Genomic DNA, 27,144 nt, shown 5'->3' on the forward strand with positions numbered 1-27,144 from the left:
GTGGAGGCGCTCCTACAGATATCCGTGCTTCTCATTTCGCATCGCTATCATAAGGAGTAGCGGTAGCATTCACTACGAGTGGCCTAAGATATGCCAGAGTGAGTGCAAGCTGAGCCTATATTGTGTGGCTGATCGAGTGACGTATATAGGTACTCAAGTGCTCCGACACCGGCTCTTTGAGCTGCAACAAAGGCTTACTTGAACTGGTACAGCGCATTACGGGGAAGAAGAAACGGCCGAGCAGACCGACACAAGAGGACAGAGCGCTAGTCCTCTTGTGTCTTGTGACTAGCGCTCTGTCCTCTTGTGTCGGTCTGCTCGGCCGTTTCTTCTTCCCCGTAATGCGCTATACCAGTTCAAGTACGATGAACCAACTTGCCCAATCTTCAACACTCGTGAACAAAGGCTTACCGAGTTACGGTTGTTGCTATATAGTCCGCGCATGAACTGTTTACAGCGTCATCTTCCATTTTTCACTGCATAATCTGCGCCCACTTCAATGCTTTCGGCGATCGTTGCAAACGGAGCGACGAGTCTTTAGGCAGCGTCGACACAGGCGTGCGCACAGCGTTTCTGTAACAACTTGGTAGCACCAACTACTCGATTGCGCCGTCTTTGCAGTCATCGTACGTGGTTTGCCAGTACATGTGCGAGCGCCAACTTTGTTGTCGCCTTCACCGCGGCGCCAGCATCAGCTGTGCCCACGCCTGACACACGAACCCTGCAGCATCGTCGTGGGCGCAGCCTTGTTTGATGACGAAATTACGCATGAATCAATGAGCGCGCAGCTTCCGGGAGCTTCGTGAAGCCACCTGGCGCAGTGCATTGTGCGGGGGTCTATCCGCTCGCTTTCGCAAATTTGCCGCCGGGCCGTATTCTCGAGGACGAAATGAAGCCAGGCGTACACGCAGTGTGCACCGCAATATGGCGCGATAGCGGGGCATTGTCGTCTGGCAACATTGTGTTTTGGTGGGTGGTGGAGCGTTGGCAGCATGTAGTGGGTCAAAGGCTGGCACCACCTTAAAACAGGTGGTCATGTAGGCTCATTAACTGTAACAACACGAAAATTAAATGATTGAACCACTCGCGCTATTTTCCATAGTGAGGTCTGGCGGTTATTTTTTTGCATGAATGAGCAGGAACGAACAAGCAGCATTTTATTGCATCTCTGTATGAACGGAAGGTTCTTTATTTAGTCCAGCTAGATCGATTACTAGTGATTATTTGTAGGTGGCTCGCGTGATGTCATCGGTACCATTTTGAGAATTCCCTACTGCGGCGAATGTTTTCTTGTGCATTTTAAAGACGATAGTCTTTCTTGTGGACCTTCGACGGAAAAATTTCTGTCTGTCTGTCTGTCTGTCTGTCTGTCTGTCTGTCTGTCTGTCTGTCTGTCTGTACATTTGTCTGTCTGTCTGCCCTAACGATACCTCAAGTGGCACCAAACGGCCAACCCTATCCGCAGCGCCCACCATTATTGCTCAAGGTTTAGCGTTCATAGTTGTGCGATTGTCAATAAAAAAGCAATTATTGCGCATATCTGAGGCGCCACAACAACGTTTCGATGCTTTGTATGTCTGTCTTTATACTAGAAGAGGCACACACAAGTGACTCTAAGGAACGTAGCGTTTGATCGCGCTGCGCTGACGGTGCAACGCGATGCTCAAAAAGGTGTTTCCAACGCTTTGCTACGACGTCACGGTGGTGGCACCTGCCCGTCGATTTGCGTTCTACACCATATCACCTCCGAGACTGGCGCGCATCATTCTCCGCGGGCTGCACGCCTTCGTTTTCGAAGATAACTGCCGGATGGCACTTGTGTCTAACATGCCTCGATGCGCTCCTTCGCCTTCGCTACACGCTCGAGGCATTGTAAGTGAGTGAGTAACAACTTTATTAATCGAAGGGGTGAGGGGTAAGGGAGGCTAAGCCACGAAGGCTGCCAGGCTGTGCTTCTCGATGACTTCTTCCGCTCGTTTCAGGACCCGTGTCTGGATGTCTATGTCGTTGCTGGAGAGAAGGGCCTCCCATTGTCCCTCGGTGGGGGGTGAGCAAAGGAGGTCGGCGGGCGGGGGATCCTCCGGGCAGCCCCAGAGGATGTGGTTCAACGAGGCAACGTTGCCGCACAGGCAGCAGCGTGGATCGATGGCACCTGGGTGCATGTATGAAAACACGAGGGGGCACGGGAAGGTGCGGGTCTGTAGGCGACGCCAGGCGATCTCGGACCGCTTGGGAAGGCTGCTGTGAGGATGTGAATAGAAATATCGCTCGAGGCGATAGTGCTGAGTGATGTCGTGGTAGGTGACCAGGGGCTCCGGCACCAGGGCGTCCGACTCTGAGTGGCCCACCGCTCGGTCGACGAATCCTCGAGCGCGTTGGTGAGCTGTCTCGTTGCCGGGGTGACCCGAGTGGGCGGGGACCCAGATCAGTTCTATGCGGCACTGCTCATCTTGCTGCAGTAGGGGCCGAAGTAGCCGTAAGGTGGTAGGCGAGACGAGACCTCGCGCGAAATTCGAGATGGCTTGTTTCGAGTCGCTGATTATGACGCTTGCGTCAGCCGAGGTCGCGGCCAAAGCAATGGCCACTTCCTCCGCCTCGACGGCGTAAGGCGTTCTGACGGTGCCAGCCGTGATGGTCGGCCCCAAAGGAGCTGAGGAGGGCGACACGGAAACGACTACGAAGGCGTCCCTGCGTGCATTGTATCGGGCCGCATCTACGTAGGCGACGGCCGGGTGGTCGGCGTACTTTGCGTGAAGCATGGCGGCACGGGCTTGGCGGCGAGCGTCGTGGTGGCCCGCCAGCATATTCTTAGGTAGCGGCTTGATGTAGAACGCCGCTCGAATAGCATGGGGTAATGAGACCAGATCCGGAGGGTGGGAGGAGGTGTCGTGGCCGATGGAGGAAAGGATGTGGCGACCGGTCGGCGAACGGTAAAGGCGTTGCACTTGAGCGGAGCGGTGAGCCTCAATCAACTCGTCGAGCGTGTTGTGTACACCCAAACGGAGAAGACGATCGGTGGACGTGTTGGGGGGAAGGCCGAGGGCAGTCTTGTATGCCCGGCGGATGAGGACGTCAATTTTATCGCGTTCCGATTTTAGGAGACGTGTATAAGGAAGGCCGTACGTGAGGCGGGAAACGACGAAAGCGTCGACAAGGCGAAGTAGATCGTGTTCTCGCATGCCCTCACGCCGCGCACGGACACGGGCGAGCATACGTGCGGTCTGCTGCACCGAGAGCGAGAGCTTGTCTATGGTGTGTGTATTATGGCGGTTGGACTGTAGGATCAGCCCGAGCACGCGGAGATGCGAAACGACGGGGACAGGAGTAGAGTTGGCATGAACCGTGATGGTGGGGTGGGGAGTTTTGTAGCGACGCCGGTCGGGAGGCCGCATGAGAAGAAGGGCCGATTTGGCCGCTGAGCAAGTAAGACCGGCCGCGTGCACGTGGGACGTGACGACGTCGGTTGCGCGTTGCAACGTCTGCTCGATATGGCCGTCAGAGCCCGACGTGACCCAGAGAGCAATATCGTCCGCGTACAGGGTGTGTTTAAGACCGGGGATACGGTCCAGCTTGCCAGGAAGCGAGCGGAGGACAAGATTGAATAGAAAAGGCGACAAGACGGCGCCCTGAGGGGTGCCACGAGGGCCAAGCTCGTACGTGGGAGACGGGAGGTCCCCTATAATGATTTCGGCCGTGCGGGCGGTGAGGAACGCGCGAATGTAGTTGTAGGTGCGGGTGCCGGGATTGAGGGCTGCGAGTTCGGCAAGGATAGCCGAATGGGAGACGTGGTCGAACGCCTTGTGAAGGTCCAGGCTAAGGAGAGCCTTTGTGTCTGAAAATGTGGGTGGGTCGAGGAGATCATGGTGGAGTTGTAAGAGGACATCTTGCGTGGATAGGTGGGGGCGGAAACCAAGCATGGTGTGGGGAAGGAGATGGTGTGCGTCCGTGTACGTTTGCAAGCGAGCGAGAACGACATGTTCTAGAAGCTTGCCGACGCACGAGGTGAGTGAAATGGGCCTGAGATTCTCGATTGTGAGTTTCTTGCCCGGCTTGGGGATGAAAGCCACGCGAGCGTGTTTCCATGATTGGGGGAGGTTGCCGGAGCGCCAGCACTCGTTGAGGAACGAAGTGAGGGTAGCAGCCGAAGGGGCGTCGAGGTTTCGGAGGAGCTTGTTGGGGATGCGATCTGGGCCGGGGGCGGAAGTGGTGCGGAGCTTCTGTAATGCCGCGTAGACCTCCGCTTCCGTGATATCGGCGTCCAGTACTGGGTTGGGGGCCCCAGAGTAGGACGCGAGAGGGGGAGGAGGTGTGCCAGGAGGCAGAAGCTGAAGGTATTTGGCGGACAGGTCTGCCATCAGCGACGGAGTGTCGCCGGGGTAAGCCCGGACCACTCGTTGTAACTGCTGCCGAGCGACCAACTTGGCAGAAGCAGGGTCGAGGAGGTGGCGGAGGAGATGCCAGGACTGTCTGCAGCCCAACTGACCAGAGAGACCCGAGCAGAGCTGCTCCCACTGTTGGCGGGCGAGCGCGGTGGTGTGTTGCTCGATCGTACGATCGAGGTGCGCAATGCGGCGGCGTAAGCGACGGTTGTGACGTTGCTTCTGCCAACGGTTGCAAAGGCCGGTGCGGGCGGCCCACAGGTGGGCAAGACGGGCGTCAGTTGCCGGATAGTCCTTCGTGGTGGGGATCGAGGCGGTGACTGCGTCGAGGTCCTCTAGCAGCTGGTCGGTCCACGTCGAGAGGTCCTCGATGTTGGAAGTGGCGGAGTGCAACCGGCGTTCTCGGAAAGCGTCCCAGTCTGTATAGCGGGCCGTGTGTGGGCGCGGCTTGCTGGGGGAGGTGAGAACTTGAATGGTGAGGACATAGTGGTCACTGCCGAGGGACTGATGCGTGTTATACCAGCGCGCGTCGGGCACGCTGCGGCAGAAGCTGAGGTCCGGGGTGGTATCGCGGCACACACTGTTGCCGATGCGCGTTGGTTGCGTGGGGTCGGTGAGCAGGGAGAGGTTGAGATCGTGAGCGAGCTGCCACAGCCTCCTTCCGGGGCCATCTGCCTTCGAGTAACCCCAGTCCGGATGCTTGACGTTGAAGTCGCCGAGAATAAGAAGGGGTGATTTGGCTGCTTTCGCTGCAGCGGCACGGAGCAAGGCTAGGAGAGACGCGTCTTCAGTGGAGCGAGGGGGGTTGTACACGTTGAGAATAAACAGAGAGGGCTGTTCACGTTGCTGAGGTAGTGTCTCGAGAAAGACGTGATGGACTGCAGGGAAGGGTAGATCGTGTCGATTGACAGCGAGCGTCCGCCGGGTGAGGACGGCCGTCACGGGATGGGGCAGAGGATGGTGAGTTACTTGGTTGTAGGCGACGTAACCCGAGAGGGAGACGTCGGCGTGAGTTTCCTGTAGTACGATGATATCAGGCGCGTCCGAGGGGTCTAGTTGTTGTAGGTGGAGAAGGAGGTGGTTACGCTTGGGACGAAAACCACGGCAGTTCCACTGCCAAATGGTGACGATGGATCGGTCAGCCATTTTTAACAGCGGAAGATGTTGCCTCGACCGGTGTTTGCGAGGTTCGGGCGGCGCCGGAGGAGGTGGTGGTGCGGGCATGGAGGGGTAGCTTTGCTCGGATGCTTCCAAGCATGGCAGTTTGTAGGCTATCAACTGTTGACTGTAGAGATTGGAAGGACGTGGCGGGGGGGTAGGCGGCGAAGTCTGTGCGCAGGGAATTTAGAGCTTCGTGCTGTGCAGTGAGAAGCTGGTGGACGGAGTTGAAGCGGCTATCCAACCGCTCTTCAAGATCCACCAAGGCCGTCTTGATGGATACCTGGACCTCTTCAGAAAAGTGAAGAGATTCAAGGGGAGTGTTGGGTCGACGGCGCTTGCCAGTGCATCCTTCGGGAGTCTGAACGTCCATGTCGGAGGAGGAGCAAATGGTAGAGGGCAGAGAGGATTTCACTGTGATGGCTGATTCCAGCTTCTCTTCAAGAGCTTGCAGTTTCGCTTGGAGGGAATCAATTTGGGTCTTCTGAGCTGCAATTTGAGCGCTTTGTGCAGTGACCTGCTGTCGGAGGGAGGCGTTTTCTTGCTGCAGTGCAACAACCTGCGGCTCCGAGGGCAAGCCGGGGGCGCCGCGGGGCCATGTCGAATTCATGGGCTGTGATGTGGGTTTAGGCACCGCTGGTACGGGGGGCGGAGAGGCAGTAACCGACTTGGGCGGTGGAGCTGGTGAGGGACCACTTGCTGCTTGCTGGGAAGAGCGCACTACCGCTGCGGGCGGAACAGGCTGTTGTGGCGGGGGGTGTGTGTCAGGTGCCGGGGCCTTCTGGCGTTGAGGGCGCTGCACGTAGCGGTGTTTACAGTTGGAACTGTACGTGGAGTGATTCCCATTGCAGACGATGCAGCGGGGGTTGCAAGTGGGTGGCGATCCTTCGGGCGGTGTGGGGTGAGCAGCGCCGCACCGATGGCACCGCTCCTGCCGCGGCTTGGGGCACACGTCGGTCCGGTGGCCGGTCGAGCGGCAATTGTAGCAGGCTTCCACCTTGTTGCGGAACGGAAGGAGGCGAAGCTGGACACCGTGGTAGAAGATCCACCGCGGTAGTTTCGGCTCCATGAGGGTGACCAAGATGTGAGGGGCCTTGCCCATGCGGCGGCCGCCCACAACAGAGAGGGTAGGATTGCTTGCCTGAAGGTCTTCAAGGATGGCTTGGTCCGTGAAGTCGTCGAAGGCGTGGTACAGTATGCCCCTGAGGGCATCGTCTGGCGGTGGGGCGTAAAGGTGGACGGTGAAAGTGTTGCCGGAAACCGTGAGGGAGGTGATGCGGAGGTATGCTTGTGCACGAGCCGAGTCCGCGACGCTGAGCGTAAAAGTGTTGTTGACGGGGTGGATCCGCACCGTGTCGCGAGATGCGGGCGGGAGGTCTTGCAGGAACGCTGCTTGCAGCAAGGCGGTGTACAAGTGCCAAGGCTGTAGCTTGGTGAGTTCTACGGGGCTTTTTGGGCGGCCGACGATGTGAATCGTGTCCGCCGGGAGACGAGGGAGCGGAGCGCGGCGGCGGTGCTGCGGAGGCGATGTATTTACCCGCTTCGACGAGGGCAGAGAAGCCGGCGTGGTGGTGGGCTTAGTTGCGGCGGTGGCAAGGCGCAAGGCTGCGCGGCGTTGCTCTTGGGCGCGGAGGCCTGGCGACTGCCAGGATTCGTCCGAGAGTTCCTCGGGGGACACGTCCTGTCCTTCGACAATATACTCCATAGCGGTGGACAGCTAGGAGATGGGCGACGAGGCAGCGGCGGGCGGCCGGGCGGTCGCTCCGTCTGTCAGCTGATGTGCAGGCGGCCGCACTCGAGCTAGGCCTAAGAGGCCTAGGTCGGTGCACGGCGTGGTCGAAGGCTTTCGAAAGCTCTCCCGGGCCACCCCGGGCGAGTTTCGCAATAAAGTGGGTGTCGAAGAAATCCAGACAATGTGCTCCAGCCACCCGTGAAGAAATTATCCGGATAGGGTCGAAAGGACCGACGCGAGGGCCGAAAATTGGCGGAGCCGAAGTGAGGTGCGACTGCTCTCGACGGTGATCCGCCCCCCTCCAGGCATTGTAACAGAGCGCCATCAGAATACCATTCACCGATTTCCTTGCGCAGAAGATCATATAAACGTTGTGTTCACTCTCTCCAGACGCAAAACTATCGTCTTTCGGTGACATTTGTGGTGTAACATGCAGATTTGGAACCAATTTTTATTTACCTTGATTTCTCTGTTGATAATATTGTCATTTTAAATGTTGATATATACTGAGCTTTCACTCTAACGTTTAAAGTTGCTATTAGACTTTAGTGTCTCTTTAACGGGTAGCGTAAGGGTTAACATGCTGTAATTGCTGTAATATGCTAAATCATTTTCTATAACTGCGCTGCGCACTGCTAATATGTGCCTGTAAGTGATATACGCATAGCGATAAGTAAATGCATTGCAGATAAAGGTTATTTTTTTACGATAAAAGTAAGGTGCGCAGACCTTAATCCAATTTCGATTAAAGCTGGGCTATGTAATTCTATTTCTCACGCCTTGTGTTTTCGAGTAATATATACATCACGAAATACCTTGCCGGCGTTTTCAACAACTGCTAAGCTCATCGTGATACCACGCGCAACACAGATAAGTGCAGACTTTTAGGAGCAAATACGCGAAAAAAGCAAGCCAAGTGTGTCATTTATTTCATTTTTTAAATTGCTTATGTTTACGAAAATAGCTGCGTGTCAGAGTCGTTAAACGTTATTTGTTGCTTTCCTTTCAATTAAAGAAAAACGAAATGGATTGAGTAAACAGATCTTCTACCGGAACTTGCGATGGTCTCGGCTACTGAATGTCCGTCGAATACATTTAATCAGTATATGAAGTTCGTTTTCCTTTACTCACTTCTGGAAATGTGCAAGTGAAAATGTCGTCAAAAGTTTGTTCTTCTAAAAAACAGACAAAAACCAACGCTGGCCTAAACGAAACATTCGGCAACAAGATATGAGCTTCTTAAGAACAAGAAACCAAAAAAAGCAAGTACAAGGGTAGATGCATTGGCTATACAGCGTGGTCAAGCAGCGAAACAGGAAAAAAATTGAATTCTTACAAATGAATTCCTCAAGATTGCACTGAATTGCATCGGATGTATCTTGCGTCTATTGACATTGGGCGTGAGGTTTTAAATCATAATATCGTTCAATGTACTATAAAGATAAGAGCATAGTTCATCACACGACGAAACAAATTGAGGTTATCAAACAAGAACCAGAAGTCGGATTCTCGAAGAAGCGCCAAGGGCGAAGTCCATCAAGTGGCCGGAGATGCGTGGAACTCAGCGACTTCTCAGGATTTCACGCATTTTCTCTAAGCGGTGCGCAGACCCACCGCATTGTGGGATAGCCAGACCACCAGTGACGTTGTACGCCATCCAGCCCATGTGGTGCAATCCCGCAGTGATGCTGTTCAGATGCCGGTGGGCATGAACCATCTACGCACGCAGAATAAAAAAATGAATGAGGCATAAATTCTAATTCTAGCGATTTTCCGACGTCAGTGGATCTCTATGAAACTCAGTGGGCACGTTTGTTTGTACGTTAACGTCATTTATGCCCTATTATAGCAGAGATGTGTATATACTGAACAAATTAATTTTACAGATTAGCCTGACTCTCCCAAGCGGTTGCCCACAAATATTGGCAACGTTGTGTTCGTCACGTTTTTTGGCAAAGGGACGAAAGTGACAGAACCGAGGTACCACTGCGTCGTCTGCTGTGAACAAGCCAATAATCGCGTGTGGTTGGCCGACGCTTTCTTGGTTCGGCGTGCGAATTTCAGTTCGATTTGACCCTGCGCGCGATGGGTGGCAAGTGTTGTAGTGTTGTGGTTGCACACGATTGCCGCTAACGAACTCGGAATGTTTTATAACCTGAGCAGTCGCAAAGCACTCTGAGCTGAGAATTACTCTCGGTTTTAGAGTGTTGTAGCTAGCCGTGGCAGTTTACCGCACGTACACTGCCACTAATACCGCGCCGGCTGAAGAGGACACAGTGTGAATAATACGGTAATGTGCTACGCGTGCAAATTACCTTGCGGAAACACTGCCCAACATGTACAGGGCGAATCGTAACTTAACTATGCTGTCATGTGAAATGTAGCTCGTACTTGTTCTATAATAATGTATTTCGGCCCCGCCAGCGGGAATTGAGGTTCCAGCGTTGCCAAACTTATGCAATCTTGCCATAGCAATGCTAAAGAAACAAGTACATTAGGGTCCCCACCAGACTTAGGTACGAGGGATCGGTGTTTATTCAAAAGCTTTTTTTTTCTTTTTTGTGTACTAATGACTTTCATTTAACGCCTTAACCAGCGAAAATGCGAACCTCTCACACTCTACGATAGTATGTCGTTCCCGTTGATCGGTTCACCTCACCTTGTATTCGAGGCTAGTGCTAGTCTCGAAGGTGGCCAGGTCCGTTAGGCCAATCTTGGCGAAAGCGCAGCCGCCGTCACCGGCGTAGACGACGACTCGGGAGGAATGCTGTCCGAACAGGCTTTGGCAATGCTAAAAGGTATCGCACGGATGAATAAACAATGATGTCAAGAGCCCTTTCTCAATGGGGAAAACGCGAAGAAGCGTGCTTTTAGCGCTTTTTGCCTTTCATTACAACTACTACACGAAGCGTTACGCTGTTAAGGACGATCAGAGAAAAACTAATAATTCGACCTTGACGCTTCTACGTGTATGCTTCGCCTGCAAAAGAATTAGCTAGCAGTGAAGCACGCTTGCCGGTTTCATTTCGTACATGTTTGATTTTTTGTGTTCTTTTCTTTCTTTCTTTTTTTTTCTCACTTACTTATGTTTATTGCGCAATATTCTGACCATTTGTTTCCCGCATTCCAGGAATCGGACTTTCGTCCCCGTAAATGGTGGCTCGGCATCTCACTTTCTGCATGTAACAACGACGACCATGCGCTCAGACGCAGGCAACCACCAAGCATGATAATATATAATGACAAGTGACCCCAATAAAAGGATCAGATTGCCATGTAAGGAAAGGATCACCGACTATAGCCTACCATCGACATATAACAACGTCGCTGCATAGGCAGCGTCGTTCTGATTTTTTGCGATCACATGCGCACGCTTTTTCAAGCCTCTCTGCCTGACAACGCTAAAGGAATCTCTTGATGGATAACCAATTATTCGCAAAGTTTTACACCCCCGTAAATTCAAAAGATCTTCAACAGGAAACTTTTTTCTCTGAGGTACAGATAAACCACTGCCATTTACGAAACCTCCGAGCATGCTTGAACGTCACCTTTAAGAGTAAAATGCGAAAGCGTTGTCAGTCCCCGCGCACATCAACATCTCATTCGCGGACCTGGCTGTGGTTCTCGGTGGAGACCCCAACCGTGTCGCAAGAAAGTGAATGTACGTGCACCTAACATTAGCCATTTCAAACTATCCCGTAGAACGGCAGCTGCAATTAAAGTTGCGTAGTTTCCTTTACAACGTAGTCATTCGTTCTGCGAATCAGCGAAGGGCCCACTAGGTGTCCTTAAGTCACGACGCGATCCTACGCACCTGCTCCCTTTGTTGGTGCATTTGCTGCTGGTAATAACAAAACGTTCGAGCCCTTTGCAATGAATAAGCCTTTAAAACACGAATCCCTTGCGCATTTCACAGGTTTTGACACGTGGAGTAGTTACACGCTTCTGCCATACCATATCACATGCGCTAAAGAGTCTCCTCCCTCTTCATAACATAACAAAGCGACGACTAAGGGTTCGTCGTCGTTCTGTTCTCGCGCTATATCTATCGTCATGTCATACCAACTAGCCCAAACCACCACACTTTTAAAGTCATAGTGTGTTTTTTCCCTAAGCAGTTACAAGCAATGCCGTAGCTCAGTGGTACAACACCTGCTTGCCACACCAATGGCAATTGTTCGATCAACATTCAAACCGTGCATTCAAAATTTTTACTTGCGTCTTTCTGCGTTTTTGGCTGACTACCAACGACCCCGACGCTGTAATTTTCGCGAAGACAGCTCTTTATACACAGTTCCCGCTTTCATTATCAGATCGACCGCGGAAGGTGCATCTTCCGCTTTCGCTGTTACCGTGGTAATGCAATGAGGAAGGGGAGTACTCCCCACTGGGCCATCTCTTTAGACCGAATCACCGAGCGCGAGATGTTAGCTCCAGCGCTCTGACTCTTGTGTCGGTTGTCGCAACCCACTTTCATTGCCGATAGACCTAATCTGCAAGTGCTATACTTACGCCAATAAACCCAGTTTCGGTAACGATTTCTTTCAAAATACAGAGAAATACTCACTTCTCCGTAGCGGAGGGCGTGATGGCTTTTGGCAAGAACCACGCTGATCTTCCTCTTTGCCACGCGGTTCACTTTCACTTGCGTGAAAAGGTCCCATCGCAGGCTCACCGCCAGGGCGAACGTGAACGACGGCCTCTCGAGTGTGGCGATAAGCTCTACGGCGTCTTTCTGCGGGTGGTTTACAAAAGAACCGCCATAACAGTGTTTTCCAGCCTGTCAAGTATTGTGATAGCGCTAAGGCTTAGCGTAATACCGGATAACATGCCCGCAGTGGTTAGCATGTCAAGTGGCGTCAATTATGAGGGATAAAATAGAACAAGCACATAATGTACTTCAAGATTCCGAGAAGACCACTTGCTACGCCTGCGGCATCGATTGCTTGAGTAAGTCTCTCGAAGACGGTACCGAACCGACACAATTACCTTGCTGATGAACCTTAAGGACATCAATATCAAGCAAATAAACTCTCAAAACAGAGATAGCACACTACAGGTCGTAGAAAGGGCCCTTGGATGCTTCGAGCTGGGTGTCAGCCGCTTTCGGCCGCGCATTGATGTTTTCCGGGCGCGCGCATGCGCAGCTTACACCCGGTATTCCGGTGCACACGAAGTATTTTGCGTATAGCCACGTGGCGGACAGACTATAAACTTTCAACTACCAAAAGAGAAGAGTAACAAGATGTCCAGTGTGGTATTAGAGTTACCAGCACTCAGACCACCGTGCGTGCTCAGCCACATCGCATCATTCTTGTCAGGGGCAAGTTAGAATTTGCCTTTTTACATGGTCAGGCATGCTGACGGTTGTATGCTTAGCTTATGTTAGTTAGCAATGTTTCATCTTGGTTTGGGGCGTTAAACCCTACAAATCAATCAATGTTTCATCTTGCTCACGTATCGTTTTGCATCGGGCCCGCACGATGGGCGTGAATAAAACTTTGGTGAGAGTACAGGCCGCCTGCTGAACTTCATTAAAGCGAGGGTAGCTATCATACCACATTTGGAAGCACCGTACTGGTATCGTGCCGGTTTGATTACGCAGTTTCTGTGGCCATACAAGTTTACTTAACAAAAAGGGGGAGTCACAGTGAGCATATGAAAAAAAAAAGAAACAGATTGCGAAAATGTTTGAATAAAGAAGTGCTTAAAACAGTCTTTGTAAAATTACACCTGCAGAAAAAAAAATACGCCATTTAGTTACACCGCCACAACAGTGAAGAATGCTTGTTATCAACCATGTCTAAAGAGAACAGCGCGGGTTATTTACTATAATAACAATTAAATACTAATTTTTCAATTGGGGAGGATTTTTCAAAAAAAAGTACGAAATGTGCGTAAGAAACTGTGGGAAAGTGCCAAACCGAATCGCGATAAAAAGGAGAAAGTTGCATTAGCATTTACCAAGTCATACATAAACGACAAAGCCTATGTCTGGGACAGCGATAAAAATGAACGAGTACCACTACAAAAAAACGACGCCATGAACAGGAGCCGCCCAATGACACGGCTCCGTGCATTGGCAATAGGGTCATCACACTAGGCAAGAGTAAACACCAAACGAACCATTCCATACCCTTTAACAAACACGGCGCACAAAATAACATAAACATTTTCAAGGAACGACAGCTGCGAATCATCAATTTAAATGCACGAAGTGTCAATAACAAAACAGAACAGTTCGAAATTATGTTACTTCAACATGACCCTCACATTGCGGTAGTCACTGAAACCTGGTTGCGCAGTGATGTAAGTGACGACCACGCTTTCCCCCCTGGTTACAATATATACCGGAAAGGTAGGGAATCTAGGGGGGGGGGGGGGGTTGCCGTTTTGATCAAGAGATCAATAGAAGCCGTCTTTGTTGATAATCCTTTTGGGCTTGAGTGCGCATGTCTTAGATTGTCTTGTTGGGGCTTCAGTTTCATTCTTTATGCTCTTTATAGACCACCGGATGCCGGAAGTGATTATGTTGCCAAATTGCGGGATCACATGCTCCAGTTCCAAAATAGCAAAATAATACTGATTGGTGACTTCAACTTCCCAGGAGTCAACTGGGAGCGGTTCCAGACACACTATGAATCCAACAAACAAATACATATTTTGTTTGATATAATGCTTACTCACGACTTGACCCAATTCGTTAAAGAACCCACTCGTGTCAACGCTACATCCAGTTCTGTACTAGATCTTGTATTCGTTCACCGCGACTTTAGAGAGAGTACAGTAACAGTAGAAAAGGGCTTGTCAGATCATTATCTTGTTTGTACCTCTCTGCCATTGGGTCGGTCTGTCAGTACTGATAAATGTTCATCACGCTCTTTCAAGGATTATTCACAAGCTAACGATGAATGTATAATTGAGCATTCGGAATCTTCCCTTGATGATTTTGATGGGGACGATGTATGCGCCCTTTGGAATAAATTTAAAGAAATGTGCCAACACTGCGTACAAAATTTTGTGCCAAACAAGCGCAAACGAGTCTATAAACACACGCCTTGAGTAACCCGGAAGATAATTCACCTTAAGCGAAGAAATAAACGCTTAAAAAAAGACATGTACAATCGCCCGTTGTAGAAGAGATAAAGAATACTTTGGCACGTGAGGTTCGTGGCTCCAAAGACTATTATTTTAAAACATTGTTGCCTAATTTTATTAAAAATGACCCCAGTAAGTTTTGGAATTATATTTCTGAAAATAAGAAGCCGGTGAAGGAAATTGTAGTGGGTGGTTCTGTTATTTCAGACCCGCAGGCAATTGCTCAGCATTTTAACCAGTACTTTCAAAGTGTATTCTCTGATTCTTGCGCATGTATGTTGGCGCATACCGCAGTGTATCGTTCTAGTGATGTTGGCTTTATTTCTTACTCTGGTGTGTTATCTATGCTTTTGAACCTTAATACAAAAAAATCATGTGGTCCCGACAGCATTCCAAACATATTTCTTCGTCGCTATGCTGAGTCACTGGCTAAATTTCTTGTTGTTTTATTTCGTACTTCTTTAATGTATGGCGAGCTCCCCGAAGACTGGAAGATAGCTCTGGTTGTACCTATCTTTAAAAAGGGCGACCGCCTATGTTTTCAAAATTACCGTCCAATATCACTAACATCTTCTTGTTGCAAACTAATGGAACACATTGTCACCACTCGCATTCTTGAATACTTAAACGACCATAATATTCTAACAGGTTTCCAGCACGGGTTTAGGAAAGGGTACTCCACCGTCACACAGTTAGTTACAGTATTTCATTCGTTTGCACACACCTTAGACAACACCGGTCAAATAGATGCAATATTTCTACACTTCAGTAAAGCATTCGATAAGGTACCACATGACAAATTAATTCTTAAGATGCGAAATATTGGCCTCCCCGAAATTCTGGTCACATGGGTTGCAAATTACTTGACAAACCGCAAACAACTGGTCATATTAGATGAAATAGGGTCCGGCTATCTTGATGTCACTTCGGGAGTTCCTCAGGGAAGTGTGCTGGGTCCATTGCTTTTCATACTGTATATAAATGATATTGTTAATGAAATTACAACTGGTGTGCAAATTCGGTTGTTCGCGGATGATGCAGTCTTGTTTCGGGATGTTTCGTGCTGTGCTGATCAGTGTGAACTTCATACCAATCTTACTAATATACTTGAATGGTGCAAGAACTGGGGAATGGTGCTGAACGCCGACAAAACACTGTATCGTCGCATAACACGAAAGAAAGTTCCGTACGACTATCAATACACACTAGGAACATCGCCATTGAAACAAGTCACCAGTCATAAATACCTCGGTGTCACACTAACCAGCAATCTCTCGTGGAATTTACACATTGACAATATTTGCTCATCTGCCTTTCGTAAGCTATGCTTCTTAAAACACAAACTCAGAAATTCCCCTTCTAACGTCAAGCTCCTCAGCTACTTTACTTTTATTAGACCTAAGCTCGAATATGCCTGTATAGTCTGGGACCCATACACTAATCACAACATCCGTAAAATAGAAAGAATTCAGAGAAAAGCTGTAAGGTTTATTTACTCTAAATACTCACGTACTGATTCTCCCTCATGAATAATGCTTGCTAACAAAATCCCCAGCCTTGAATCCAGGAGAAAGTGCTTCCGTCTTGATTTCCTTTCTTCACTAAGTAAAGGTGCACTGTCCATTGACCCATCTCCGTTCTTGTCACCGTTACAAACAAGACCTACTAGGCACCACAACCCGAATGCTTTCGCCCCATATATTGCTGCTACTGACGCCTTCAAGTACTCTTTTTTTCCGCGTACGATACAAGAGTGGAATGAATTACCCCCTGTATGAGTGCCTTGTTTGCTTGTATTGTTTGTATTTTTGCATTTTATCTTCTTGTGCCCCCCTGCTTGGACCTAACCATGATCTGCAGTATGTATTAAATAAAAAAATAAAAAAAATAGGCTAGGTCATCTTTTACCACAGACAGATAAGCAATAGTGTGCTGTAATGCTACAAAGGATGTTTCGGGAAAGTATCACGTTATAAAGAGAAAATTGAATTGAGTGAATCAGAAGGTATAAGCTGGCACGAGACCGCAGTAATATCAAATTCCTGAAGCAAGGCGACCGCGTGCACGGGAAGTCAGTTTTAGAGTATACGGCAATGTTGCCTCGTAAAACTATAGAGGCTATAGACCTACCATTGTCGGTTCGTTGCTAGAGACAGTGCAGAGCGGGTCATAGGAGGAGGACGGCTGGACCACGAGAGCCCTTTCGCTCGTGACGGTCAGGAGGATCACGAAGCGGAGGTCGTAACTGCAGTAACAACGCCACGGGGGCTTTTTATGTGTTACGAAGCAGCGTTACTGAGATTTCATGGTGCAAGGGTTCATCTACCCCGTAGAGTACTGGCATGAGAACATGAGCAATTCAGCCAGTACACATGCATCTTCAAGCGTACCAATACTGAGCTATTTTAAAGACGATTGTCTTTCGGGGATGCTTCAATGCAGAAATTTTGGTCTGTCTCTCTGCCTGTTTGCCTATGTGTCTGTCTATCTGTCACACAACTCAACCACCCGGCGAAGTTTAGCACCTCGATTGACGTGTAGTCATCTTGATCTAATGGCTGCGTTCATACCTAATTGTGAACATTGTCGATCAAAAAATCAAAAAGCGAACATTGTGCACATCTGAGGTGCAATATCAATGCGCAATGAGGTGCAATATCAATGCGTGAAGCATCTCTATCCCTCTAAAGGACGATCGAAAAAAAAAAACAGAGTGGTTCATTAATGCTTCTAAGACATTGTGCCAACTATTTCGTCATTCTCTCAAGCAGACTTTCCCCCCTAGCAGTTTTGGCTCAAGTGGCGGTGCGCCGGAATAGATGTGTCACACTTTCTCTGGCTAGCAAATGAAACAGCAGTAGTAGTCGGCTCCAACAGAGACTTCTAGCGTGCTCATTGGCAGAAACAGTGAGTCACGTGATTTCGCTTCCGCATCTATAGCAGCGGATTTACGACATTGCGTCATCTCGCTAGTCAGTCATACGAACTCGAGCGCATTTTGCCACACAATCTGGCAAGCCAACCAAATAGACTCACGCATATATATGTCACCGTGCTGAAGAAACAACATTACTGGATCGCCAAGTGTAGGCTAAGCGCTGACGGAGAGCCGGTGGCTTCGAACTGTGAGCGCGCGACGCTCGAGTGGTTCGGCAGCGGAGAGATAGAGGAGAAGCGAGGCCCCCGAAATGCGAGGCCGAGTAAACACGGCAGCGAAGGGTTCCCGCCACTATAGACGTTTCGAATCTCTAAAGCTAGCGTTCCTGTTATTTTTTCCTTACTGATGGCGGCTTGTCACTTACTGCCAACAGCGCATTCATGCGCAGTGTGCTCGTGCTGTGGCATGGGAAATGTTAATTCAGATTCCTTGGCGTAAACACGCATAGTAGGTAAACCGCGGCATGTGCCACCAGAACTCTGTCTTTACCTGAAGCACGGCAGGTGCCGCCATTAATTGGGCGAATTGCAGAGAAGCGCACTTGCGGATTATGGAACATGGTTTATAGAGGACAGAAAAAAAGGTCGCTGTAAAGAATGCCGCAAGGGGGACATCGTGCACTTGGAGCTTTCCTGTACGGAAATCTTATCTGAGTGCATGGGCCGCATATCTTTTTCTAAGAAAAAAAAAAGGTTTGAACAAGAGACAAAGAAACGTGATACGAGCACGGGTGCTGACGGTCAATTCAGCATTTTATTGAAGAAACTAAGTAGAGATAGATACAAGAAACCGTAAAAAAAAGGTTACGTTGCAATTGTGATCGTGTGCGGGACGTCACGGAATATCATGGCACATGTGTTAGCGTTCCGTCACATGACCTGTTAGACAAGAAAATCCGCTTTCTGACGTCGAACACGCAATCAAAATTGTAACTTAACTTTTTTTTTCATCGCCTTAATCTACATCTACTTGCTTTCTTCAATTAAAACTTGAGTTGGCAGCCAAGGCCCGTTTTTTGGTCACGATCCTTTATTCAGGGTTCGCGCTATTTTCTCCATTTCTGAGTTTCGTACCAACTAGACCTCCTTTCACCACTCGTCAAGTATATTTACTTTGACGCGATGTCATTCATTAGAAGATCGCTTCACAGAAACTCCGGCGTCGGTTTTGGCATCGTTCGTTGTAAGCGCAAAGTTATCTTGCCCATGACCAAAAAAATCGACAAAGATGCAAATAAATAGTAAAACTTTCCGAGCCCGATTGACGACGAACGCAGGCTGTTTGCATCGCAAGCAGGCGTTCTACCACACAGCCACGCATCTGTTGGGAAATACAGCGAATGTACCTTTCTCTGTTTGAAAATTCAGTGAAACTAACTTTCATCGCTCAGAAAAACATGCCTTTATTGTACAGGCTTCACAATACAACATGTACTGCCTCAGTATTGATCTCAGTATCAAAGCAAGCGCAAAATAGGAGAATGCTGTCTGTAGCGTTATGTGGTGAAAAATTCTACGAGTAGTGCGAGCAGTAGGAACGCATTCGTGTTTTTTTTTTTTTTAGGTGTGAATACACTTTATAAGCGACCCCAAACCATTCACCGCCGTCGGCGGCGTCCGCAGTCTTCTCTCTATCTTTAAAAGAAAGAGGACTTGGCGGGCCGCAGCGCGACGCTCTACCGAATAAGCCACGGACGCGACGCTGATATCGGTGTCAGTAACGCGCCTTATACCCCCTCCCCCTTCGCTCGCTCCTCCGCTCTCCTCGCTCGCTGCATCTGCGCGCGCACCCCTCTCTCTCGCGCGCCCGCCTTCTCTCTCAGTCTCCCATCGAGAGCGGGTCGTGAGGGGGAGTAAAGTTAAAATCCGTTGGCATTCGCCAGTGAGTTAACGTAAACTCCCCCGTGTGATCAAATTGCGATTCCCAGGAACCATTACACCCCAAAGGCACCATAATGTGATTAATAAATATAATAGTGCGAATTAATAAATACCCCTCATAGCATCACCCCGTGTATTCGCACTTAACCATGTTCACCCTCAGGAAAATGCTTGGGAGTTTTTTCGATCCTACTCGCATACACTGCATCTGCCCTGCGAACTTCAACGAAAAGATAAGTGCTACTGATAACATCATAGCTCAGTGAAAAAAAGGTAAGTGCTTCTAATAACATTACAACTCAGTGAAAAAAAAATAAGTGAGTGCTACTTATAACATCAATAGCGCAATGAAAAGGGCAAGTGCTACTGATTACACCATAGCTCAGTCAAAAGGGTAAGTGCCACTGATAAAACATCACAGCTCAGTGAAAAAGCTGAGTGCCACTCTTAAAGTCATAGTGCTCACCCGCTGGTGGTGTTGAGGCCTTCCAGGAGTGCTTTATATGACCTCGTACTTGAGGCCAGGTTGATTAGTCTAGCCATGAAGTAATTAGCGACATCGGTTTCGTTAACCCCAACTGCTTTCATGACACTGGTGAGCCCCTGCGAGGTGTGACAGACGTGATGAGCGTCGTGCAGTCGTAAAACATTATCAATATTTGGGGTTCCACATACCAAAACCCCGATACGAATATGAAAGACGCCGCAGGTTTCGGAAATACCGACCATTCGGTGGCTCTTTAACGCGCACCAAATTCTAAGTAATATTTATTAGGCACACAATCATCGAGAACTAACAGACACTGCCGAATAAAATATAAGAAAAAGTATTTGTAGGAAATGTAATGTAAATGTGAAGAAATAAAAGTGGGCGAAGAGATGACAGGGGCCGAACCTGAGAACTTCGAATAACCTGTCCGATGCTCCGCCAACTGAGATAGAGCGACCGATACCTCCCGTTGATTTTATGGTATACATCTGGATTTAAACATGGCAGCGTCAGTCAACGCCGACAGTATCCATGACGGTCAATGTGGGACGCTCTTTTGCCTGTTGGCGTAACGTAGCCTGCGATGCTATTACGAGCCCTTAAAACTTCCACTTCTTCCCTTCATGCGTAGCAAAGGTACACCTGAAGTGGCTACCTGAAGCGGGGAGCGCGTAAACCGCACAGTACAAATAAGGTTCGACTTCGCGAAAGTTGATTTCATCCACAGCACTCACTTGGTACAGCAGATTGAGACGTTTAGCGCCGTCTCTGATTACGTTGGGGCCGAACGATGACGCATTCAGCCAGTCCACCTCGCCATAGAATCCAAAGCCATGCAGCTGTATCGTTCGGCGCACCACATGGGCAATGTTGCCGAGCAGGAATTGGTTCACCGACGATTGAAACAGCAGCACGTCGTTGTTGAGGTCGATGCTTAGCATGTACTTGGTGAGGTTGCCTCCGCGTTTTAGAAACGAGTACGAAGCCACTGCGAAAGTCAAGAGTAAAGCTATATCTGCACTGTTGTTTTTGTCACGGTTCTGGAAAATTATAGCCGCATACGACTTGACCCTTGGGCCCTTCGTAGCTGACCCTGGTTTTGCCTGGTGTACAACGACAAAAATCTTCGCATCCGCCTGCGACACGAGCCGCTGCACATAAATCGCAGTAATGCCACGTTCCTTCCTCAAGGTCTGTTATGACCCCTTTACACTGTACGTAATTTTCAGCGCGAACCACGCCTGCAGTGTTCGAAAAGCTTTGGGACTATAGTAGATCATTTCGTTAAGATTACGCCCACTTCACCAACACGACAGGCGTGGTTTGTACTGAGAATTAGGTACAGTGTATAAGGAGCGATAACAAAACTTGAGGAAGGAACGTGGCATTATAATCCAGAATATACGTTACAGAATACCAAATTTCTTTTTAGTTAGTTAGAAATGCTTCACTGCGTCGACTGTCTTACTGCGATGTTCATATGTGGAACACTTTTGAACGCAACACGCATGTGAAAAACAACTTCGATTTTGTTCGCACTTGCGTGCGCTTACAGACTCTTTGCTGTGTGCCTTTCAGAGTAAAATCAGCCTCGAGGAATCGTTTTCTTTAGTTCATACGGCAGGACCTGACGAGGAAAATGAGCCAACCCGGCGGCTTGTAGGCACACTGGTGAAGCCTTAACAGGTGGGGTTAAAAGGTAGGAAATTACAACAAACCAAACTTGACCGACTTGCAGTGATCACGGTAATTCCAGGACGTTTACGTAACGCAACGATATGTGTCGAAAAAACCGAAAAAGTAGCTGAGGACATATCCAGAAAACAGGAAACGTTAAATATTGTGCTACCATCTATGAAACATTGTCCGAAACAACGTTTTTCCAGGCGGTCGGTGATTATCCCGTCAAATCACTTTTGGTCGTGGCGTAACCCAAAGGGTTAAGGGCATACCCACGCGCTACCCGCACTACCACAACAGACGTGCCGAGATACCTGCCGCACCCAAGTGGAGGATGAAAGAGCTTCGCCGATTCGCTCATTTGCCCCCCGCTTGGGTGCGGCAAGTGTCCCGGCACGTGCTTTGCGACTGGGTGGGGATTGCATGGAACGACCATAAAGCCTAGTTCACACTGAAACATCCGCTTTCTACAGCGACTGAAATTCCCCTGCCGCCGAAACGCAGCGTTGTTCGCACTGGACGCGCCCCGAGCCGCCGAATATGCCATCTACCACCGGGCAAACAACGCGGGATAGATGCGCTGTCACCCGGCTGTTGTCACGGCTCGCAAACGTCACTACGATATCCGGTGGTGCATACTTCGACGATTCTCGTACGCAGGAAGCAAGAAAAGACAGTACTGCTTACTTTGCTGGCAAGTGGCTTTCTTGTAATGCACGAAGAGCGGAAAAAACCACCGACGCCAGCGGCGTTGATGGGTTCGTTTTGCTGTGCAAGACCACAACAAGCTCGGTCACGCCAACAGCGAGCTCGGTCTCCTCTTCTACGAAATACGGACGCGAAGTAGGCACAGAGTAGGTTAAACTACCGTTGGTTTCAACATTCAGTTACGTGCGCTGCGGCATAACAAGTGAGTAGGGCTTGGCCGCCATTTTTCAAAATTCCTTGACTAGCGCTCCTATTGGTCCGCGGTGACCGATTCGGCGGCAGACGCCGCAAAAATCGGTCCGAGAGCGATCGGCGCGGAGAGGGCCCTTTCGGCGAATCTCGCCGCCGCCGAACCGGATTCGGAGCACTTTGGGCGGCCGGAATGCTCAGTGTGAACGCGACCTAATGTCACCGCCCGTAAAGGCCACCACCCTGACGACTGAAGCTGGTCAGACAATCTCCTCCGCGACTAAAGAAGTACTCCCGCCCATGCATTCAACAATGTTCTCCAAAGGCGGAGTCACCGGCACTCCAACCTATGACGTCAGTCTGGAGCGCGAGCTCATTGGTGCAGACTTGTGCACATACGCCGTTCAGGAGGAAACGCTGCCAGCTTCTGATGTTGTGCCCGACTGCAGTCATCTCTCTATCACGACCTCCAAGACACATCCGCGCCACCGGATTGTCGGAAGCTTGAGTGACAACGAAAGAAATTACAACAAACAGAAATTCACCGGCTCGCAGTGATCATGGTAATGCCAGAACGTTGACGGCTGACTCGACGACCCACACGATGTCTGTTGCCATAGTAGCTTTATAGAATACCTTATGGTGGGATGTAAAGTGGTACTGCCGCTTACGTATTACTGAATGTGATCCCGCCAAGGCACATATCTTCAACTGCACGTTAAAGAACCCCAGGTGGTCAAAATTTCCGGAGCCCTCCACTACGGCGTCTCTCATGATCAAATAGTGGTTTTGGGACGTTAAACCCCACAAATCAATCAATCAATCAACATATCTTCAACTGATAGCCTGTCTGAAATTACTGTCTGTCACAACTGTAATACGTTTACATTTTAGGAGCGTTACAGTGAACGTTTCGGATGCCGATAAATCTCGTTGTAGCAAAAAAAAAATGAAATAGGGCATTGTCGGTTATAGTGCATTAAGTGGGAAGTTTGGTTGAACGCGCGTTGCCCCGCCACGGTGGTCTAGTGGCTAAAGTACTCGGCTGCTGACCCGCAGGTCGCGGGTTCAAATCCCGGCTGTGGCGGCCGCATTTCCGATAGAGGCGGAAATGTTGTAGGCCCGTGTACTCAGATTTGGGTGCACGTTAAAGAACCCCAGGTGGTCGAAATTTCCGGAGCCCTCCACTACGGCGTCTCTCATAATCAAATAGTGGTTTTGAGACGTTAAACCCCACAAATCAATCAATTGGTTGAACGCGCTTCATTTGAATGACATTCGTTCTTCTTATAACCATATTGAAAGCGTGAGTGACGTCGTTATATTGGTTGTAACAAAGAAATATTTGATTCGCGCGAGTCTGAAGACTCGAAAGGCAGCATGTGCAGCGAAAAAGTATTAAAATTCAATGCACGACCAGATTTCTCTAATTGTTCGAAAACGTTGCTGAAATTTCCCCCATGCAACACAAAACACAAGTTCATTTGACGGCATGTGCTACCCGAAGTGCTGAACTAGAAAACATTGTTTGAAATGCCGCAAGGAGACAGGTAAGAATAAACTCATTTCTAGGGAGTTTGAAAACAATACGAATTCGCACTTGTATCTCGGAATTTAGAGCGTGCTCAACTGCCGGTTACTTGGAAGTGTTTTTTTTTCCTCTCCTGTTTCAAGAAACATCGAGTATTGCGAAGTATATTATGGTGCCTACTCTACATCACGCCAAGGTTCCACTGGACCTACAAAGCCACAATACACTTAGCATTTGTAATTTACTTCTCTTCTGCATGTTGAATAACAGCCCTTTGGTCCGTGCTAATAGCATACCACTACACAGGGGTCTTTTCCTCCCATTTCCCCATTTACCCGTATAGGGTAGCAAACCAGGTGAAACTTGCTTAACCTCCCTGCCCTTTGCTTTTCTCTCTCTCTTATATCGTACACCATGTCCGATGCTCTTTCAATGCTACACACGAGTATAGGTCGGCAAAAAGCGTAGAATTCACTCACTCACTCACTAAATATATATTGCGCTTCAGGCTCACTCGGAATCAGACTCCCCAAATCTTCCGTAGCCAGACTTCCTCGCACTCACGCTCCGGAAAATTTTCTTCGATTGCACTCACTCGGACTCAATTAACATCTTCGAAATATTACTCACCCGGACACACTCAGACTCTGACTCGTGGTTCGATCGGTATCTGAATGAGCCCGAATGAGTCGACTCACGATTCAGTACGCCAACCTATGCGCACGAGTACCATCAATTCTGAGGGTACTTTCTTTCACTCGTTAAAGCTCCTTCGAAGATTCAAAACAACGTTTCGAAAATTTGTGACGAAACGCGCCCTCCAGTGTTGCTTCTGCTCAGTGTGCTTCTTCAAGAGCGAAACTAAATCCCGTGTAGTGCAATCGTTTCTACACCAAAAGCGTCGGTTGGTAAAACGGTGCACTCACGATCGTAGGTCTTGTCCCGCGAGTGTGGAACATCGAGCACGGTGTAGTCGCAGAGACCAGGGCGGGGCAAGTCGCTGTGGGCGATTCTCGTTCTTTCGATGGGGTCAGCAGCGTAGAACGGGGACATCATGTGGCACAACAAGGGCGGAGTCTCTGTGCGCACAAACAAAAATCACAGCGGATTCATGAAGTGAATGCTGATGATGAGCGACTTAAGGCCCCAAGGCCCATAATGCCTATGTTTTAGTCACCGACTAGTATAAAAGACAGACGAATGGAGAGATAGAGTACAGTCTCCTTAGGCCTATGTGCGCGCTATGAACGCTCTAAGTACAGCATACCAGCCCCGCCGTGGTGGTCTAGTGGCGAAGGTACTCGGCTGCTGACCCGCAGGTCGCGAGATCGAATCCCGGCTGCGGCGGCTGCATTTCCGATGGAGGTGGAGATGTTGTAGGCCCGTGTGCTCAGATTTGGGTGCACGTTAAGGAACCCCAGGTAGTCCAAATTTCCGGAGCCCTCCACTACGGCGTCTCTCGTAATCATATGGTGGTTTTGGGATGTTAGACCCCACATATCAAATCAAGCACAGCATACCAAACATGTGTGTTTTAATGCGACGGGAAGCTACGACAACGTCGCCAACAGACATCGTAAGAGCCTAAGAAACTTCGCGCTATGTTGTGAGACTATAGCAGCTCACTCCTCTAAGAACGTGGTAGCTGCAGTGATCGAAGTGACCTTTGTGCTGTTGATGGCCTCAGCGCGAGCTTTCGTGTTGAGATCGCCACAGGTGCAAAGGTATGATTCATCAGCTTATCGCCTTAAAGATACAATACGCGGGACCTCGGGTGATTATGGCCGATCAGTCGGGGCACGCATCTTCTACCGAATCCACGCAGCCTTCACCAGCTCCCAGTTAGGCGCTTTTCGCTCGACGAAAGAGGGCCAGTGCTTTTTTTCTTTGCTTGAGCAGCGATTGTCGATAGTTGTCGCACGCTTTCACTCGCATACCACACGTTGAACTCACGGGGCGGCGTTATCGATTCGTACCTTATATGTAACCAAATGGTGACGGCTAAAATGCGTCTGGACTGTCCATATTTCTATCGCAATAAAACTAAACGCAGTGCTCGAGGAGGTTGAGGTCAATTCGCTTGCTAGACATTTTGGTTCGGTAGAGCGATTGCTGTGCGTTCTAAAAACGTAATACATGGATAACGTGAAACAACCTAAAGCCTAAATACCCTAATTGGTAATTATGAAATGCGCTATTCTCCATAAGGCTTTTTGATGGGCACAGCGATGCTCTACAATAACGATGTTAACAGAAGTGCTTAGGGTATGCCTACGAATACGCCAAAAAAGTCCAAAAGATAACTTCAATGCATTGTAGGCAAATCTACTTGCATAACATGTATATCTACGGGGCTGGAAGTATAATCATATAGACGTAAGCATTACGTTCATTAAGGTAACGTCCGCCAAAATGAAAAGGAACTGCACGTCCACAAGTTCATTCATCAACTCTAACTTCTTTGATGTAAACTCAGATATATCATAAAAACTAAAAGACAAACACCGACCTTGAAGACACGAGTACGAAAAAGGCGTTTCCGTACACTTCAAATACTTCCACGCAATTTCATAGTCTTATCTCTTCTGGTTGGCAGAAGTTCCGTTCTCGTTAGCCATTCCGGGAACTTCATCAACAATGTACGTTATTTTGCGCCCGATGACCAGGACGCAGTTGTCCCGTTCGAAGTCGTGTTGCTTTTCCGAAGCGTCCCCAGTCAAGTCTTCAAGGAAACAGGACCACCTCTTTTAAAGACGGCCCTATATGCTGACAGAAAAGAGACCTATCGACGTCTCTGACTTGGAAAGGTTGCTTTTATTTTACCTAGAGAGAAAGGCTTCCTTCGTGTTTGAAGGCGTCTTCCACAACCAAATGCACGGGACACCAATGGGGGCATTTACTTCAGCAGCATTCCCCACGTCGTCACTTTCACTGTGAACACGGCTCCCGCCAGCAGAACCGGAAGCTCTTTCTCGTACTTTTGTTTTCAAGGTGAGTGTCCCTCTTCTGATTTTTGTGATGTTTCTTGCGATCAGATGAGCTTACATAAAAACCTTGACCCTTTAGACGGTTATATATTACCTACGAAGGAGCGAGGTTTTTCGAAAAGATTCGTTGGAATAAATTCAAGTTGAGAGACAGCGAGTGCAAGCGTGAACAAAAGAGAAAAGTCAGGACAACTCAAATTCGCAAGAAGAAATCGAATTCCAGGTGGGTTATGACTCACGTAAACCCCTAGACGTGCCAGATTTATGAGTATCGCCTCTTTCCTGGTCATGCTCACACAAGATTTCGTGCCTTTGTTTTCCTTCGATGTGCACCTTTCTTTTCTGTAGGTTCAACTCGTGTCGCGTATCCGTGT

General features: G+C 49.1%; 1 protein-coding gene across 1 annotated transcript; it reads right to left on the minus strand.

Moving 5' to 3' along the window:
• Nucleotides 1-8,195: 8,195 nt before the first annotated feature.
• LOC142772239 (uncharacterized) lies at nt 8,196-24,836 on the minus strand. The gene is made up of 8 exons (XM_075874434.1): nt 24,710-24,836; nt 22,652-22,755; nt 20,410-20,826; nt 19,652-19,788; nt 16,498-16,612; nt 11,837-12,004; nt 9,929-10,060; nt 8,196-8,986 (listed from the first exon to the last, which is right to left on the minus strand). Exons 1-8 carry the CDS (start codon nt 24,834-24,836, stop codon nt 8,831-8,833), a joined length of 1,356 nt encoding a protein of 451 aa, XP_075730549.1. The 3' UTR covers nt 8,196-8,830.
• Nucleotides 24,837-27,144: the final 2,308 nt, after the last annotated feature.

This window comes from Rhipicephalus microplus, chromosome 9 (genome assembly GCF_043290135.1).
Source record: "Rhipicephalus microplus isolate Deutch F79 chromosome 9, USDA_Rmic, whole genome shotgun sequence".
NCBI lineage: Eukaryota > Metazoa > Arthropoda > Arachnida > Ixodida > Ixodidae > Rhipicephalus > Rhipicephalus microplus.